At 40.9% G+C, this 16,926-nt stretch overlaps 1 protein-coding gene across 2 annotated transcripts in view; it reads left to right on the top strand.

The window, feature by feature from the left end:
* LOC128742369 (cytospin-A-like) overlaps window positions 1-16,926 on the top strand; it is a 193,267-nt gene extending 176,341 nt beyond the window's left edge. Inside the window, exons 12-14 of one of the 2 annotated variants that reach the window (XM_053838708.1) lie at window positions 85-336; window positions 16,346-16,620; window positions 16,679-16,926. In XM_053838708.1, the coding sequence (XP_053694683.1) occupies window positions 85-336; window positions 16,346-16,620; window positions 16,679-16,768 (617 nt within the window). In that variant the 3' untranslated portion in view covers window positions 16,769-16,926. The remainder of the gene's footprint in view (window positions 1-84; window positions 337-16,345; window positions 16,621-16,678) is intronic. The other variant, XM_053838709.1, reaches the window with a different exon arrangement.

Genomic DNA, 16,926 nt, shown 5'->3' with positions numbered 1-16,926 from the left:
GTTGGTGTATTTGTTATGCGTTATGCCTTTGTAGTTTTTATTTTGTTGATTTTGTTGTTTTCCTTTATTTGTTTTATTTTTTAGATACAGTATTGCTGATTAAAACTCAAAATCTCATCGCAAACAGCAGCAGTAATAATGATAATAGCAACAATAACAGTAGTAATTACAGTAACAATAATTTTGGTTGCAACAATAAGGTCTCCACATTGATCGGCAATAGCTACAATCATACTGGAAAAGCATTTAAGCAACAAAATGACGATCACGTTACCGCGTCGATACTGTCTCATAAGACGATGGACTATGTTCGACGAAACAGTTACGGTGATATAAGTATGTTGTTATTTTAATTACCCTATATTCATTAGTATGTAAAGGAAAACATGTTGGGTTCATATTTAATAGACAGAAACTAATGAAAGTTCAAAATCTTTTTTCACAAAACATGTTACTTAAACTGGAAACACGTTTTAGGGATGTTGAGCACGGTGCAGTCACGATTCTTGTTATACAAAAGTAAATTCGTTACCTTCTAGAAGAAATTTTCGCACGATTCACAGCTGTATCATCTCATCATTAAAGCCGAAGTGGCAAAATTTCTTGCTCAGTCATGTATAAAGATTACTGGAAAATTATTGGTCCATTTAGTACATATAGGTATAAGTGATTGTGATCTACATGGTGATTTAAACGAAACCCATGCCGTTAATTCAATTGGTCTTAGGTAGGTGCTTCAGGATATGTGGCTTGAGTAGCTGCTCACAATCGTATGGAAGATTTGTGCCTGTGCTTAGAATACCAGTTTACATTCACGAATTTTAATTATTTCGCTGTGTGACTGATATTTATCAACATGGAAATCATTTTTAACAGCTAGCCTTATATCGTGACTATCAGTTAATCAATAATACTTACTTACTTCTTACTTCTACCAGCCGAGAGCTGGGGTTGCTCTTGCCGTTTCAAGAATTCCTCTACACTGTACTCGGTCCAGGGCTACTTGTCACCAATTCATTGCGCGTCTCGATACACGCAAGTGGACTTCAACCTGGTCGAGCCACCTAGCACGTTGGGCCCTTCTATTCCTGGTGTCGGTGGGGTTCTTGAAGAGAACAGATTTCGGTGCACAATCGCCGTGGCCGGTCCACCGCAGTCTTCCAACTTTCGTCGGATGTACGATGGAAATTTTTGCAAATAGTCCCTGCAACTCGTGGTTCATACGCCTACGCCACTCTCCGCTTTCGGTTTATACTCCGCTAAAAATAGTCCGCAACACCTTCCGTTTAAATACGGCAAATGCACGTATGTCTTCCGTAAGCAACGTTACTGTCTTAGGCCCGTAGAGGACTACCGGTCTGATTAGCGTTTTGTACATCGTCAGCTTTGTGCCGCGGCGTGTGCTCCTTGATCGAAGCGTCTTGCGGAGGGAAAAGTAGGCTCGACTTCCAGCTTGAATGAGCCGTTTAATGGGTCTATAATAAATACAAAAAATAGAGCCGGTGAATCTCCTTACTCCTATTATTGTCGGCGATTACCGGTCGGCGGATCCCAAATATACGAACTCATCAACCACATCAAGTTCATCGCCATCAATAGTGACAGTCCGTGGGAGGTTTATTTATTGTTTTCTCTGAAGCCTCTTCCTACCATGTATTTGGTTGTCGACTCGACGCATTATTTTGTATCCCAATTCTCCTAGCCTCCGTTTTTAACCTGGCGTAGATTGCCTCCGTCGTCCCAAAGTTTCTAGTTATGTTGTCGAGGTCGTCTGCAAAGGCTAGGAGTTGGCTACTCTTGCTGAAGATCGTTACTCCCGTTTCGATGCCCGATCGCCGGATCACGCCATCAATACCGATATTGATTAACATACAGAACAATCCTCCCCTTTGCCGCAACCCTCTGCGCGATTCGAAAGAACTCGGCAGTGTCCCCGAAACGCATACGTAGCACATATCTCACGCCAGGTTAGCTTTGATCAGCGTCAGTTAGTCCGGAAAACTGTACTCGTGCATGATGTGCCTAAGCTGTTCGCGTTAAACTGTATCGTATGTTGCCTTGAAATTCACGGAAATATGATGCGTGGGCACGTTGAAATCGCGACATTTCTGGAGGATTTGTCGGAGAGTAAAAATGCGATCCGTAGTAGCACCGAAGACCCCCTTAAAGCCCGCTTGATACTGCCCTACGCATTCTCTTGCTATTGGGGAAAGATGACGCAACAAAATCTGGGAGAGTACCTTGTAGGCAGCGTTGGCCAGTGTAATGCCGCGATAATTACAGCAATCTATCCGATCAGTATAATCAATATATATAGAATGCCAGTGTCGCTGGTGTTTCATGGATATTTTGGTGGCAAACATGTTGCTGGTTCGTGTCTTGGATACGGGAACTACATTGTCAAATTGCCCAATAGAAAATTTTCCTCCCGACGAAATACCCCAAAACGACCAAATCGGGTGATTTATCCTACGTGATTTACGGAAAAGCAGAAGGATTTTTTATTGGGTTGCCTTTTTAGTTTGACAATCAGATTCCCGTTTCGAATTGATCACTCACACATATGCGCATACAGTGTAAATACGTAATTTTCAAATGTGTGATGTTTACCACGAGCACTGCAGCGACACTGGCATTCTATATATATTGATTCAACTATCCGATCACCCTTTTGGTAGAGGGGATAGAGCACACTTTCCATCTACTCCTCCGATAGTTACTCCTCCTCCCAAATCCTTGAAATTATCCAGTGAAGTGCCGTTACTAGCAGTTCTTTGTCATTTTTGTAGAGCTCTATCGTAAGTCGGTCTTTTTTGGCAGCTCTATTATTCTTCAGCTGAGCGATTTCTCGCCGGATATCTTCGCGATCGAGAGCCGGCACGCTGTTATCGATAGGCACTGCTACGTAACCTTCCGTTGCTTCTCCTTCTGTTATTCTGTCGCTGAGCTGCTCATCGAAGAACTGCTTCCACCTGTCGATCACCTCGCGCACGTTTCTGATTAGATCCCCTCCCTCAACCCTACACATGTCAGGTTTAGGTGTGAAGCTTTGACTAGGTAGGTTCACTTTCTCGTAAAACTTGCGTGTGTCATTAGCTTGGTTCCAGCTCCTCACAATCTCTGTCCTCCTTCTGGCGCTTTTTCCTCCTCAGGACCGAGGTCAACTCATTCCACGCTCGTCGATACTTGGCCAAATTCTCCCTCGTGGATATGCTTAGATAGTTTATCTTTTTTTCCTCTGTATCGCTTATTGGTATTCCCCATCAAACCAATTGTTTAGTGCGCTCGAGATTTCCTCACCTAGCACCGCGGATGCGGCCTCATTGACGGCCAAGCGTATCATACTCCATTCGTTTTCGAGGGTCGAAGCATCTAGCTCCACAGTGGAAGGCAGAGGTTCATCTAGTACGTGCACGTCCATGTACGTGCATGGCACAACGCGGGTTGTCTAACTCACACATGTTTAACTGAGGTGGGTGGCTTTGTCACAAAGTACAAACCGTCGATAGTTTTAATCGCACATATACTGCTGCTAGGTAACGGTCCGATTTGATATTCGCACCCCATAGGGAGCGTACCTTGATGATGTTCGAGAAAAAACGGCCCTCGATGAGAATATGGTCGATTTGGTACAAGGTTCGTTGGTCAAGTGGATTTGTGAATATCTTTACGGGAAAAGAAAATGCTTCTGATCACCAAACCTCGGAAAGCTGGTGAACAGTTGGTGTATCACTTGCTGTTATCGTTCGTGTCGGTGTGCACTGTGCAGGCTATGGGGCCCGATCACCGGTCTATATATTGCTTCCCTACCGACCTGGACGTTCGTATTCCGATGACGATCTTAATATCTCGTAGCGAGCAGCTGTCGTACGTGGCCTCCAGCTGCGCATAGAACGCTTCCTTCTCGTCATCCTTCGTGTGGACAATGCACGTCTATGATAGTGTAGTTGGAAAAAACGATCTTTTATCCTCCACATGCACATTCTCTCGTTGATCGCTTTCCAGTCCATTACGCGATCCTGCATTTTGCTCATCACTACAAGCATCACTGCAGTGCCATGATGCCAAACTTTCGGGTTTCCGGTTGTTGATTTGCACATTTTTTCCAGCAGAGATAAAAAGCTGAAACTTTCAATATCGGAAAAAATAATCGAAATGCGATTCGGTCGATTAACTTTTCCGAAATACAGTCTGAATTCGTTAATTGGATCACGACTGCACTCCCGCTGATTCGCTAATTGGGTCGACTGACAGTTGTTAGGAATAGCCCAACTATTGAACTCCGAACCCGCCCAATTTATAAACCCCAATTAGCGAGCCTTTGCCAAACTACGGCTGATGGTTTAGCTTAAACTGCGATGAAACAGCTAATGTCGAGACGATCATAGACCTTCTTCGGCAAATACTAAATTCAGATTGACGATTCATTCTCGTCTATTTTTTCCACGACATCGTTTGCTGTACTTGCATTAACCCATTATGTCCTAGCGTATGATATTTCATACCCCGTTTTCAAAACCTGTGTAATGCTGAATTTCAATAGTTGGCAGTATTAATATATCGCTACAAGCGAGATAAGACAACAATCTGAAGTGTGTGTGGGATAATCGGTCAGTTTTTGTTATTTCATCTGTATTTTCAACAGTGGGCGAAAAACAATTTGTCTCTAAAATGCATACATGTCTGCATTTTGTGACGAAACATTATCTGAAGTGTAAAACAGGTTAAATATGTAAAGTCTATCATAAAATCTGATAAGAAATATGTAAACAACTTTGTAATTCGTTTCTTTAAAACTGAGCCTATGAAATATGAAACCTGCGACATTTTGACCTTAAACCATTCAAATGGCGATTTTTAAGTTTCCTGACACATTGGAACTTTGTAATATTATGGATTACAAAGTTCCATTTCATTTGGTCAAAATTTAGGGTCGTAATAGGTTAACATAAATTAACATATGAAGACGCGTTTAGATTGTTCCAAATTGTTGTCTGATGTTCCCAAGTTATCGTACCGCAAATGTGCCCTCTGAGCAACACCGAGCAATAATTAGCTACGTATCGCATACCACATGTTGCATACGCATACCACATTTTGTTTTGAAAGCGGCAAATTTGCCTTAGGATGGGGCTGGTGGCTTCGCCAAAACCCTTCCCTTGGTTAACTCTTTAAGCACTAACTCACTCAACTACACAAGTTGAAAGCTTTTGGTTAAACCTTGACTTAAAAGTTACACTTCGTATTCCAATAGTTAGATATGTTCTAGGAAAAGTAGTTGTTTCATAGTAACAAAAAAAAATCAAAAAACATGCGGTCCTTAAAGCCATATATAGGGTAGGAAAGGGCAAAGAGTGTCACCTAAGCTCATTAAATAATATTAGTATTTTACGGGCAATGCACTATGTGGATAACATTTCAGGATATTTTTTAAGCAGTCGTGGAAATATTGAGTTGAATATTATATAGAATATGTTTTTTCTATATTCCAAGAATACCTTTTTTTCTAGTATGTAGCGGAAAATACCGGGGCGAAGTGTGTCTTATTCTTAAATACGATGGTTTAAATTTGTAGCAACCAGAAAAATTATTTACCATAGTGAAAACAGCGGATCATTTTAGGTAGCTTTTGCTCATGCTTACCACTTGATGGACACTAAGGCTGTGAACCATTTCGTGAAATTTTTAACTATTTAGTTAAAATTTGACAGTTCGATGTTTATTTCTCCTCGAGTGGTTAAAATCAGTTCAGAATGCAAATCATTTCAAGATAGAATTAACAAAAGGGCGAATGTCGCAAATGTAAACAAAACGAGTGAGAGTTACTTTTTGCTGGACCAGCATAGTAAAATCAACCCTCACTCGGTTTGTTTACACTTGCGACATTCGCCCTTTTGTTAATTCTATCTTCATTTCATATTTGACAGATATATATGTATATATATATATATATATATATATATATATATATATATATATATATATATATATATATATATATATATATATATATCTATATACATATTTTTTTTTTTTTTTTTTTTTTAACGAGTTGGGAAATCTGCTGAGCGCCTTAGAAGATACGGTACTATCAGACACCTGAGAAGATACCTCAGGGAGTGGGGTTTAGGTATCCCGACCCCCCTAATGGGGCGTGAGGATCCCGACCCACTAAAACCCTACTCGAGTCTCCAGCCTCAATCCCCCCTGGCACCACCTTATCGGTATTACTTCAGGGAGGGGCTATTGTGCTTAATGCACTCGCTTAGATAACTACTGGACTATGGTAGTTAGGCTGTTTATTCGCCGTTGATCGGCTCTCCAGTGGTTTTGTAGCTCGAGTACAATCTGGGTAGCAGCCGCATTGACCGCTCCCCAGATGTCCGAGCTGGAACACATCTTTTGGACTAAGTTATCCGGGGTAGTGTCCTGTCCGCTCACTGCCATCATGCTGCTTCTCGCGCCCGCGAAACGAGGGCATATGAAGAAAGCATGTTCTGCCGTTTCCTCAACAGCCACGCATTCGGGACACGCGGGGGACTCCGCATGCCCAAACTTATGCAGATACTGTCTGAAGCAACCATGCCCTGACAGAATCTGTGTCAGGTGGAAGTTGACTTCGCCGTGGCGCCTGTTGACCCACCCAGATAGTTCCGGGATAAGTCGGTGTGTCCACCGACCTTTTGTGGAATTAGACCATGCCCGCTGCCATGTGGTCATCGAGGCCGATCTTGTGGTACTCCGTATGCCTCTAGTTCCTCGTTGGTTGAAGCACTCTACGTCTTCGCTGATGATAATGCCAATAGGCATCATACCTGCTAGGACGCAGATTGCGTCATGTGAAACTGTGCGATACGCACTCGCCACTGTCAAGCACATGAGACGATAGGTGCTTTCCAGCTTGGTTAGATAGCTTTTGGTACCTAACGCCGATGACCACACCGGTCCGCCATACCTAAGTATAGACTGGACCACGTTGGCTAATAGCCTTCGTTTGCTGCCATATACCGCAGAGCTATTAGACATCATACGAGACAATGCCGAAATAGCTGTGGAAGCCTTCTTGCAGGCATAGTCGACGTGGCTCCCGAACTTGAGCCTGTCTTCGACCATGACTCCCAGAAGTTTTAAGGACCGCGTTGACAAAATAGTGCAGTCCCCGACGCTGATCTTTGCTTGCTGTACCGACTTGCGGTTGTTCACCACGATAACCTCCGTCTTATGATGCGCTAGCTCCAGTTTCCTGGATCGCATCCAATCTTCAACAATGCTTATAGAGTGGGCAGCCATCAACTCAACCTCTCTGATAGATTCACCATAGACTTCCAGGGTGATGTCATCCGCAAAGCCGACAATCACCACCCCTACCGGGAACTTTAGCTTCAACACCTCGTCGTACATGACGTTCCACAACACCGGGCCCAGTATGGAACCTTGCGGAACCCCTGCGGTGATTGGAACGCACTTCTGACCCTCCTCCGTGTTGTAGCATAGCACACGATTCTGGAAATAATTTTCCAGGATCCTGTACAGCGACACCGGCACTTGGACGTTCCGAAGCGAGTTGGCTATGGAGTCCCAGCTAGCGCTATTAAACGCATTTCTCACGTCGAGCGTGACAACTGCGCAATAACGAATACCTGTCCTCTTGGGCTGGATTGCCACCTCGGCTGTCTTAGTGACAGACGAGATGGCATCCACCGTAGATTTGCCTTTTCGGAAGCCGAATTGGTTCCTTGACAGACCGTTTGTACCCTCAGTGTACTGTACGAGTCTGTTAAGGATAACCCTTTCCAGCACCTTGCCGGCAGTATCGAGCAGACAGATCGGCCTATATGACGAGGGGATACCCGGAGGTTTTCCCGGCTTCGGCAATAGGACCAGATTCTGTCGTTTCCATCTGTCCGGGAAGTTGCCAGCTTCCAGGCATCTACTCATTACTGCCCCGAATAATTCGGGAGCCTCCAGAATAGCCGCTTTAAGGGCCATATTCGGGATTCCGTCTGGTCCCGGTGCCTTGCTCACCTTTAGGGATTTAGCAATCTCAATGAGTTCCTCGTTCGTAACCGTTACTTCCTCCCCGACCTCTAAACCACCGTCGCCCACGTTACTTTGGATGTTCGGCCCGGAGACCGACCATCCTACGCTATGGTCTGAGATACTGGAACGTCGGCCGTGGGACGACTCAACGGCCTGAGGCCAGGGCCTTGGCTCGTGGCGCGGAAAGAGGCCCTTAATGATCCGCTCCAGCATCTCTGGCGATCTCTCTGCGGGTGCCATCCCGCCCTTGGCCTTTGCCATTACGATCCTGTAAGCATCACCCCACGGGTTCGCATTGGCACTGGCACATAACCTTTCAAAGCAGGCTCGCTTGCTAGCTATTATCCCACTCTTAAGCGCTGCGCGTGCAGCAACTAGTGCTACTCGACATTCTGCTCTGCCCTCGTCCGAACGAGCTCTTTGCATAATTCTCCTTGCACGAAAGCAGGCTCCGCGGAGTTCCGCAATTTCTTCTGTCCACCAGTAAACCGGTGACATACCATACCTAGGTCGGCTTTTCCTAGGCATGGTGGCGTCACACGCTCGCGACAGCACCTCAACCAAATGATCAGCGTTCGGATCGGGCATATCGCGATCACCGCACTCTCTTCGGATCGCTTCCACAAATACTTCAGGATCGAAGTATGATGTCTTCCACCCACGGGTGGTTGGAGTGTTGGCTCTACCCGCCGCCTGCCGCCTCGTTATCTGACCAACACCATAGCGGACCGCCTGATGGTCACTGTGAGTGTAGCCATTGTCTACCCTCCAGTCTCCTATCAGACCAGGGCTGCCGAATGTCACGTCGATAATAGACTCTGCACCATTCCTGCTGAAGGTATTTGTGGTGCCGACGTTGGCCAGGTCTACGTTGAGCTTTGCCAGAGCCTCAAGCAGAATCCGACCCCTATGGTTCGTGCGACGACTTCCCCACTCAACCGCCCAAGCGTTAAAGTCGCCCGCCACAACCACCGGCCTTAGACCAGTCAGCGCAACTGATACTTGGTCTACCATCCGCGTAAACTGCTCGATCGACCAACTCGGCGGAGCATAACAGCTGCAGTAGAACACTCCACCCACTTTGGCAACCGCAAATCCCTCGTCTGCAGTTGACACAACCTATATATATATATATATATATATATATATATATATATATATATATATATACTAGCTGACCCGACAAACTTCGTATTGCCACAAATTAACCTGTGTTGTACATAAATCATGAATCTCGGATGATCTTTGTCACTTCTCGAGTTTTGCAAGCCCCCCAGTGGGCGGCGCTTCCGACGGCGGGTCACCGGCAACACTCGCGACCGGCTCGTCCTGAATGATCTAGTGTTACTATAGATAGTTTTTGTGGTCTTGTTATTGATTAATGTTTTATGGAAGAGTCTCGAATTTCTCGAGTTGGATTAGTTTTTGAGTTTCGCAAAAAATTCTGTTTTATTTGTATGAGAGTCCATATCCCCCTACCACAGGGGTGAGAGGTCTCTAACTATCATAAAATAAATTCAAGACTCAAAAATCTCCTACATGCCAAATTTGGTTCCATTTGCTTGATTAGTACTCAAATTATAAGGAAATTTGTATTTCGTTTGTATAGGACCCCCCCTCCTAAAGTGGGGAGGGGTCCCAATTCATCATTGAAAAAAAAATTGTCTCCAAAAACACACACATGCCAAATTTGGTTCAATTCGCTTGATTAGTTCTCGAGTTATGAGGAAATTTGTATTTCATTTGTACAGGAGCCCCTCCTCTTAAAGTGGGGAGGGGTCCTAATTCACCATAGAAAATTTTCTTGCTCTCGAAAACCTTCACATGCCAAATTTGGTTGCATTTGCTTGATTAGTTCTCGAGTTATGAGGAAATTTGTATGGAAGTCCCCCCTCTTAAAGGGGAGAGGAGTTATAATTCCTCTTATAAAGAGGGAAGGGGTCTCAATTCACCATAGAATAAATTCTTGTCACCAAAAAAAACACCCACATGCCAAATGTTGTTCTATTTGCTTGATTAGTTCTCGAGTTAGGAGGAAATTTGTATTTCATTTGTACAGGAGCCCCCCCTCTTAGAGTGGGGAGGGGTCCTAATTCACCATAGAAAATTTTCTTGCCCTCGAAAACCTTCACATGCCAAATTTGGTTCCATTTGCTTGATTAGTTCTCGAGTTATGAGGAAATTTGTATGGAAGCCCCCCCTCTTAAAGGGGAGAGGAGTTACAATTCCCCTTATAAAGAGGGAGGGGTCTCAATTTACCATAGAATAAATTCTTGTCACCGAAAACACCCACATGCCAAATTTGGTTCTATTTGCTTGATTAGTTCTCGAGTTATGAGGAAATTTGTATTTCATTTGTATAGGAGCCCCCCCCCCCTCCTAAAGTGGGGAGAGGTTCTTATTCATCATAGAAAACATTCTTGCCTCCAAAAACACCTACATGCCAAATTTGGTTCCATTTGCTGGATTAGCTCTCGAGTTATAAGGAAATTTGTATTTCGTTTGTATAGGAGCCCCCCCCCTCTTAAAGTGGGGAGGGGTCCCAATTCATCATAGAAAAAAAATTTGTCTTCAAAAACACACACATGCCAAATTTGGTTCCATTTGCTTGATTAGTTCTCGAGTTATGAGGAAATTGGTATTTCATTTGTACAGGAGCCCCCCCTCTTAAGGTGAGGAGGGGTCCTAATTCAACATAGAAAATTTTCTTGCCCTCGAAAACCTTCACATGCCAAATTTGGTTCCATTTGCTTGATTAGTTCTCGAGTTATGAGGAAATTTGTATGGAAACCCCCCCTCTTAAAGGGGAGAGGAGTTATAATTCCCCTTATAAAGAGGGGAGGGGTCTCAAATTACCCTAGAATAAATTCTTGTCACCGAAAACACCCACATGCCAAATTTGGTTCTATTTGCTTGATTAGTTCTCGAGTTATGCAGAAATTTGTGTTTCATTTGTATGGGAGCCCCCCCTCTTAGTGGGGGGAGGGGTCTCTAACCATCACTAAAACCTTGCCTGGCCCCAAAAACCTCTACATGCAAATTTTCAAGCCGATTGGTTCAGTAGTTTTTGATTCTATAAAGAACACAGGACAGACAGACAGACAGACAGAAATCCTTCTTTATAGGTATAGATATATATATATACTAGCTGACCCGACAAACTTCGTATTGCCACAAATTAACCTGTGTTGTACATAAATCATGAATCTCGGATGATCTTTGTCACTATCTTGAGTTTTGCAAGCCCCCCAGTGGGCGGCGCTTCCGACGGCGGGTCACCGGCAACACTCGCGACCGGCTCGTCCTGAATGATCTAGTGTTACTATAGATAGTTTTTGTGGTCTTGTTATTGATTAATGTTTTATGGAAGAGTCTCGAATTTCTCGAGTTGGATTAGTTTTTGAGTTTCGCAAAAATTTCTGTTTTATTTGTATGAGAGTCCATATCCCCCTACCACAGGGGTGAGAGGTCTCTAACTATCATAAAATAAATTCAAGACTCAAAAATCTCGTACATGCTAAATTTGGTTCCATTTGCTTGATTAGTACTCAAATTATAAGGAAATTTGTATTTCATTTGTATGGGAGCCCACCCTCTTAAAAGGGAAAGGGGTCGTAATACACCACAGAAAAAAAATTCTGCCATCTAAAACTCTCACATGCCAAATTTGGTTCCATTTGCTTGATTAGTTCTAAAGTTATGAGCAAATTTGTATTTCGTTTGAATGGGAGCCCCCCCCCTCCTAAAAAGGTAAGAAGTCCTAATTCATCATGGGAAAAATGGTTGCCTCCAAAAACACCCACATGCCAAATATGGTTCCATTTGCTTGATTAGTTCTCGAATTATGAGGAAATTTGTATTTCATTTGTGTAGAAGCCCCCCCCCCCTCTTGAAGTGTGGAAGGATCCTAATTCACCGTAGAAAATATTTTTGCCTCCAAAAACCTCCACATGCCGAATTTGGTTCTATTTGCTTGATTAGTTCTCGATTTATGGGGAAATTTGTATTTCATTTGTATTGGAGCCCCCCCTCCTAATGTGGGAAGAGATCCTAATTCATCACAGAAAAAATTCTTGCCTCCAAAAGCACCTACACGCCAAATTTGGTTCCATTTGCTGGATTAGTTCTCGAGTTATGAGTAAATTTGTATTTCGTTTGTATAGGACCCCCCCTCCTAAAGTGGGGAGGGGTCCCAATTCATCATTGAAAAAAAAATTGTCTCCAAAAACACACACATGCCAAATTTGGTTCAATTCGCTTGATTAGTTCTCGAGTTATGAGGAAATTTGTATTTCATTTGTACAGGAGCCCCTCCTCTTAAAGTGGGGAGGGGTCCTAATTCACCATAGAAAATTTTCTTGCTCTCGAAAACCTTCACATGCCAAATTTGGTTGCATTTGCTTGATTAGTTCTCGAGTTATGAGGAAATTTGTATGGAAGTCCCCCCTCTTAAAGGGGAGAGGAGTTATAATTCCTCTTATAAAGAGGGGAGGGGTCTCAATTCACCATAGAATAAATTCTTGTCACCAAAAAAAACACCCACATGCCAAATGTTGTTCTATTTGCTTGATTAGTTCTCGAGTTAGGAGGAAATTTGTATTTCATTTGTACAGGAGCCCCCCCTCTTAGAGTGGGGAGGGGTCCTAATTCACCGTAGAAAATTTTCCTGCCCTCGAAAACCTTCACATGCCAAATTTGGTTCCATTTGCTTGATTAGTTCTCGAGTTATGAGGAAATTTGTATGGAAGCCCCCCCTCTTAAAGGGGAGAGGAGTTACAATTCCCCTTATAAAGAGGGAGGGGTCTCAATTTACCATAGAATAAATTCTTGTCACCGAAAACACCCACATGCCAAATTTGGTTCTATTTGCTTGATTAGTTCTCGAGTTATGAGGAAATTTGTATTTCATTTGTATAGGAGCCCCCCCTCCTAAAGTGGGGAGAGGTTCTTATTCATCATAGAAAAAATTCTTGCCTTCAAAAACACCTACATGCCAAATTTGGTTCCATTTGCTGGATTAGCTCTCGAGTTATAAGGAAATTTGTATTTCGTTTGTATAGGAGCCCCCCCCCCACTTAAAGTGGGGAGGGGTCCCAATTCATCATAGAAAAAAATTTTGTCTCCAAAAACACACACATGCCAAATTTGGTTCCATTTGCTTGATTAGTTCTCGAGTTATGAGGAAATTGGTATTTCATTTGTACAGGAGCCCCCCCTCTTAAAGAGAGGAGGGGTCCTAATTCAACATAGAAAATTTTCTTGCCCTCGAAAACTTTCACATGCCAAATTTGGTTCCATTTGCTTGATTAGTTCTCGAGTTATGAGGAAATTTGTATGGAAACCCCCCCTCTTAAAGGGGAGAGGAGTTATAATTCCCCTTCTAAAGAGGGGAGGGGTCTCAAATTACCCTAGAATAAATTCTTGTCACCGAAAACACCCACATGCCAAATTTGGTTCTATTTGCTTGATTAGTTCTCGAGTTATGCAGAAATTTGTGTTTCATTTGTATGGGAGCCCCCCCTATTAGTGGGGGAAGGGGTCTCTAAACATCACTAAAACCTTTCCTGGCCCCAAAAACCTCTACATGCAAATTTTCACGCCGATTGGTTCAGTAGTTTTTGATTCTATAAGGAACACAGGACAGACAGACAGAAATCCTTTTTTATAGGTATAGATATATATATATATATATATATATATATATATATATATATATATATATATATATATATATATATATATAACAAACTATCAATGTGTCAAATATGAAATGGTTCGCATTCTTAACTGATTTTAACCAAGAAATAACTATCAAACTGTCAAATTTCATTTGCTCCTATATATATATATATATATATATATATATATATATATATATATATATATATATATATATATATATATATATATATATATATATATATATATATATATATATATATATATATATATATGGGTCATTCCACGGGAAATTTACAGTCAAAATTTTTTTTTCTCTTCGGAATATTTTTTTTACGTTCTTTGTTAAAAAAAATTGACACGTATTTTTGTATTTCGATGTTACTGTTGGAATTCGCAAGATATGATTTTTTAAAGTATTGTAATCCGGAAAAATTACTATTTTTTAAATACTGATTGTAAACATAGTTTGTAATATCAAAAAATGACTTTCTACCAGATGTGTTCACTATTCCACAAGCTTTCAAAATTGGTATACCATACCTCCTCTCGATTGTTTTTCAATAGTTAAATAGTGCATTTTTATAAACAATTGCAATTTTTTCAAAGTTGGAACTTTTTTTTCTCGATTTTTTTTACTTTAAAATATTTGTTTATCTTTCTCGAAGAAGCATGCGAAATTTGGAAATGGAGAAATGAAAACTCTAGAAGTTATGAATTTTTATATCGAAGCGCGCACGTTAATGCAAACGAGAGGACGAACACGCGTGCTTCAACGACACGTTACACTTAATAGCATCAAAGGCGGCCTCGTTATGAAGCTGCCCCTGGGTTAGAACATCGATTGAGCATAACCGCTCGCTTCACATTGACACACGCGCTGAGACATAAAAACTCATAACTTCCAGAGCTTTCATTTCTCCATTTCCAAATTTTCCATGCTTCGTCGAGAAAGATGGACAAATATTTTAAAATAAAAAAAATCGAGAAAAAAAAGTTCCAACTTTGAAAAAATTGCAATTGTTTATAAAAATGCACTATTTAACTATTGAAAAACAATCGAGAGGAGGTATGGTATACCAATTTTGAATGCTTGTTCACTATTCCACAAGCTTCTGGGAGAAAGTCATTTTTTGATATTACAAATTATGTTTACAATCAATATTTAAAAAATAGTGATTTTTTCGGATTACAATACTTTAAAAAATCATATCTTGCGAATTCCAACAGTAACATCGAAATACAAAAATACGTGTCGATTTTTTTTTAACAAAGAACGTAAAAAAAATATTCCGAAGAGAAAAAAAAATTTGACTAAATTTCCCGTGGAATGACCCATATATATATATATATATATATATATATATATATATATATATATATAGGAGCAAATGAAATTTGACAGTTTGGTGATAATAAGGTGAAGAAGATATGTTTCTATAACAGCGAATTTATTTATCAGTCCAGGTTGGAATTGGATGAACTTTTGGTGTTCATTTGCTCCTATTTGACAGATAAAATTTACCTCATTTCATTTCGGGTTAAATAAAAAAATTTGTCATATGTTAAACATCCATACATTGGTGAAAAAAAAATCCAAGAAAAAATCAGTGAAACACACAATTGTAAACAAACCGAGTGAGAGCTGATTTTGCTATGCTGGCCCAGCGAAAACTAATGTCGAATTTGTTTATTCAATCCGGGTTGAAACTGGATGAATTTTATCTGTCAGATAGGAGCAAATGAACACAAAAAGTTCATCCAGTTCCAATCCGGATTGAATAAACAAATTCGACATAACTCTCACTCGTTTTGTTTACATTGTTTGTTAACAATTGTTTGCTTTTGTTAATTCTATGTAGATTTGCTCTCAGAAGCGAACCATCAAACTGTCAAAAGTAACCATGCTCTCGAGCAGGGTTATTTTCGAAAAACCATCGAACTGACAAATTTTAACACCACTTCGCGAAATTTTTAACTTTTTTGTTAAAATTTGACAGTTTGATAGTTATTTCTCCTCGAGTGGTTAAAATCAGTTAAGAATGCGAACCATTTCATATTTGACACATTGATAGTTTGTTTTACTCAATGAGAGCATATTAAATACGATCTAGAAATAGTAGTTGTTTCGCAGTAACATTTTTTTCGCACAATTTCAAAAAAACGTGCCGGTCGGAAAGGGTTATCATTTATTATTGGTAGAAAAAGCTACTGACAACATGTTTGAAATAAAAAATATTTCAAAATTGGAATAATCTTGTAGGACATAGAAAACTTCACTGACACACTTTGCCCCATCCTACGTCGTCGTATACTTACTACTAGTAGTAAAATATTCGTATAATTTTTAATCAAATACTGCCAGTACGAGTAGTTGAATAAATTGATTAGTTCAAAAGAAATATGAAGATGCCCGTTAATTGTTTAATTAAATAGACTGAATCGCATAAAAAACAAATATGTACTGTTCTACTGGAATATTTTTTAGTCGAATACTACTAGCAAGAATAGTTGAATGAATCGATGCCCACCGATTAATCGGTAATCGAATATTTGAAAATTTCGGACATCACTACTTACTACGTTCTGTTAGAAGTAATTTTATATTTACATTATATCATTTCAGGTGATCGTAAGGACCCCTTAAATGCGCTTGTAAAAAATGGGGGTTCAAAACGTAATGCCTTATTGAAGTGGTGTCAGAACAAAACTGTTGGCTACAGGAATATCGACATAACCAATTTCAGTTCCTCGTGGAACGACGGCCTCGCATTGTGCGCTATAATGCATTCCTATTTACCGGACCGGATACCTTACGACAAATTGAGTCCCAGCGACAAACGTCGAAATTTTAGTCTAGCCTTTGCGGCAGCTGAATGCGTTGGAATAACAACGTCCTTAGTAAGTTCTACAAATTGCAGAAGTGCTTGATAATTATAACAATTTTGTTTATTTCTAGAGCATCGATGAAATGTGTCAGTTAGAGAGACCAGATTGGCAACAAGTGATGGGCTACGTGACGGCTATTTATAAACACTTTGAGACTTAAAGACAAAAAATCCATTAACTCTATGACTCTCGTATAAGCAGTTATATGTTTATTTTATCCGCGTTACAATGCCGTTATTTATTAAATTGCGTCACAGAACTGACGCAGCGTTGTTAAACACCTGATTTAAATTTAAAATAAAACATTCTGTAGTTTGT

The sequence above is a fragment of the Sabethes cyaneus genome, chromosome 3, assembly GCF_943734655.1.
Source record: "Sabethes cyaneus chromosome 3, idSabCyanKW18_F2, whole genome shotgun sequence".
Lineage (NCBI taxonomy): Eukaryota > Metazoa > Arthropoda > Insecta > Diptera > Culicidae > Sabethes > Sabethes cyaneus.
The sequence above is the reverse complement of the archived record's forward strand: the minus strand, read 5'-3'. Positions and strand labels throughout refer to the sequence as shown.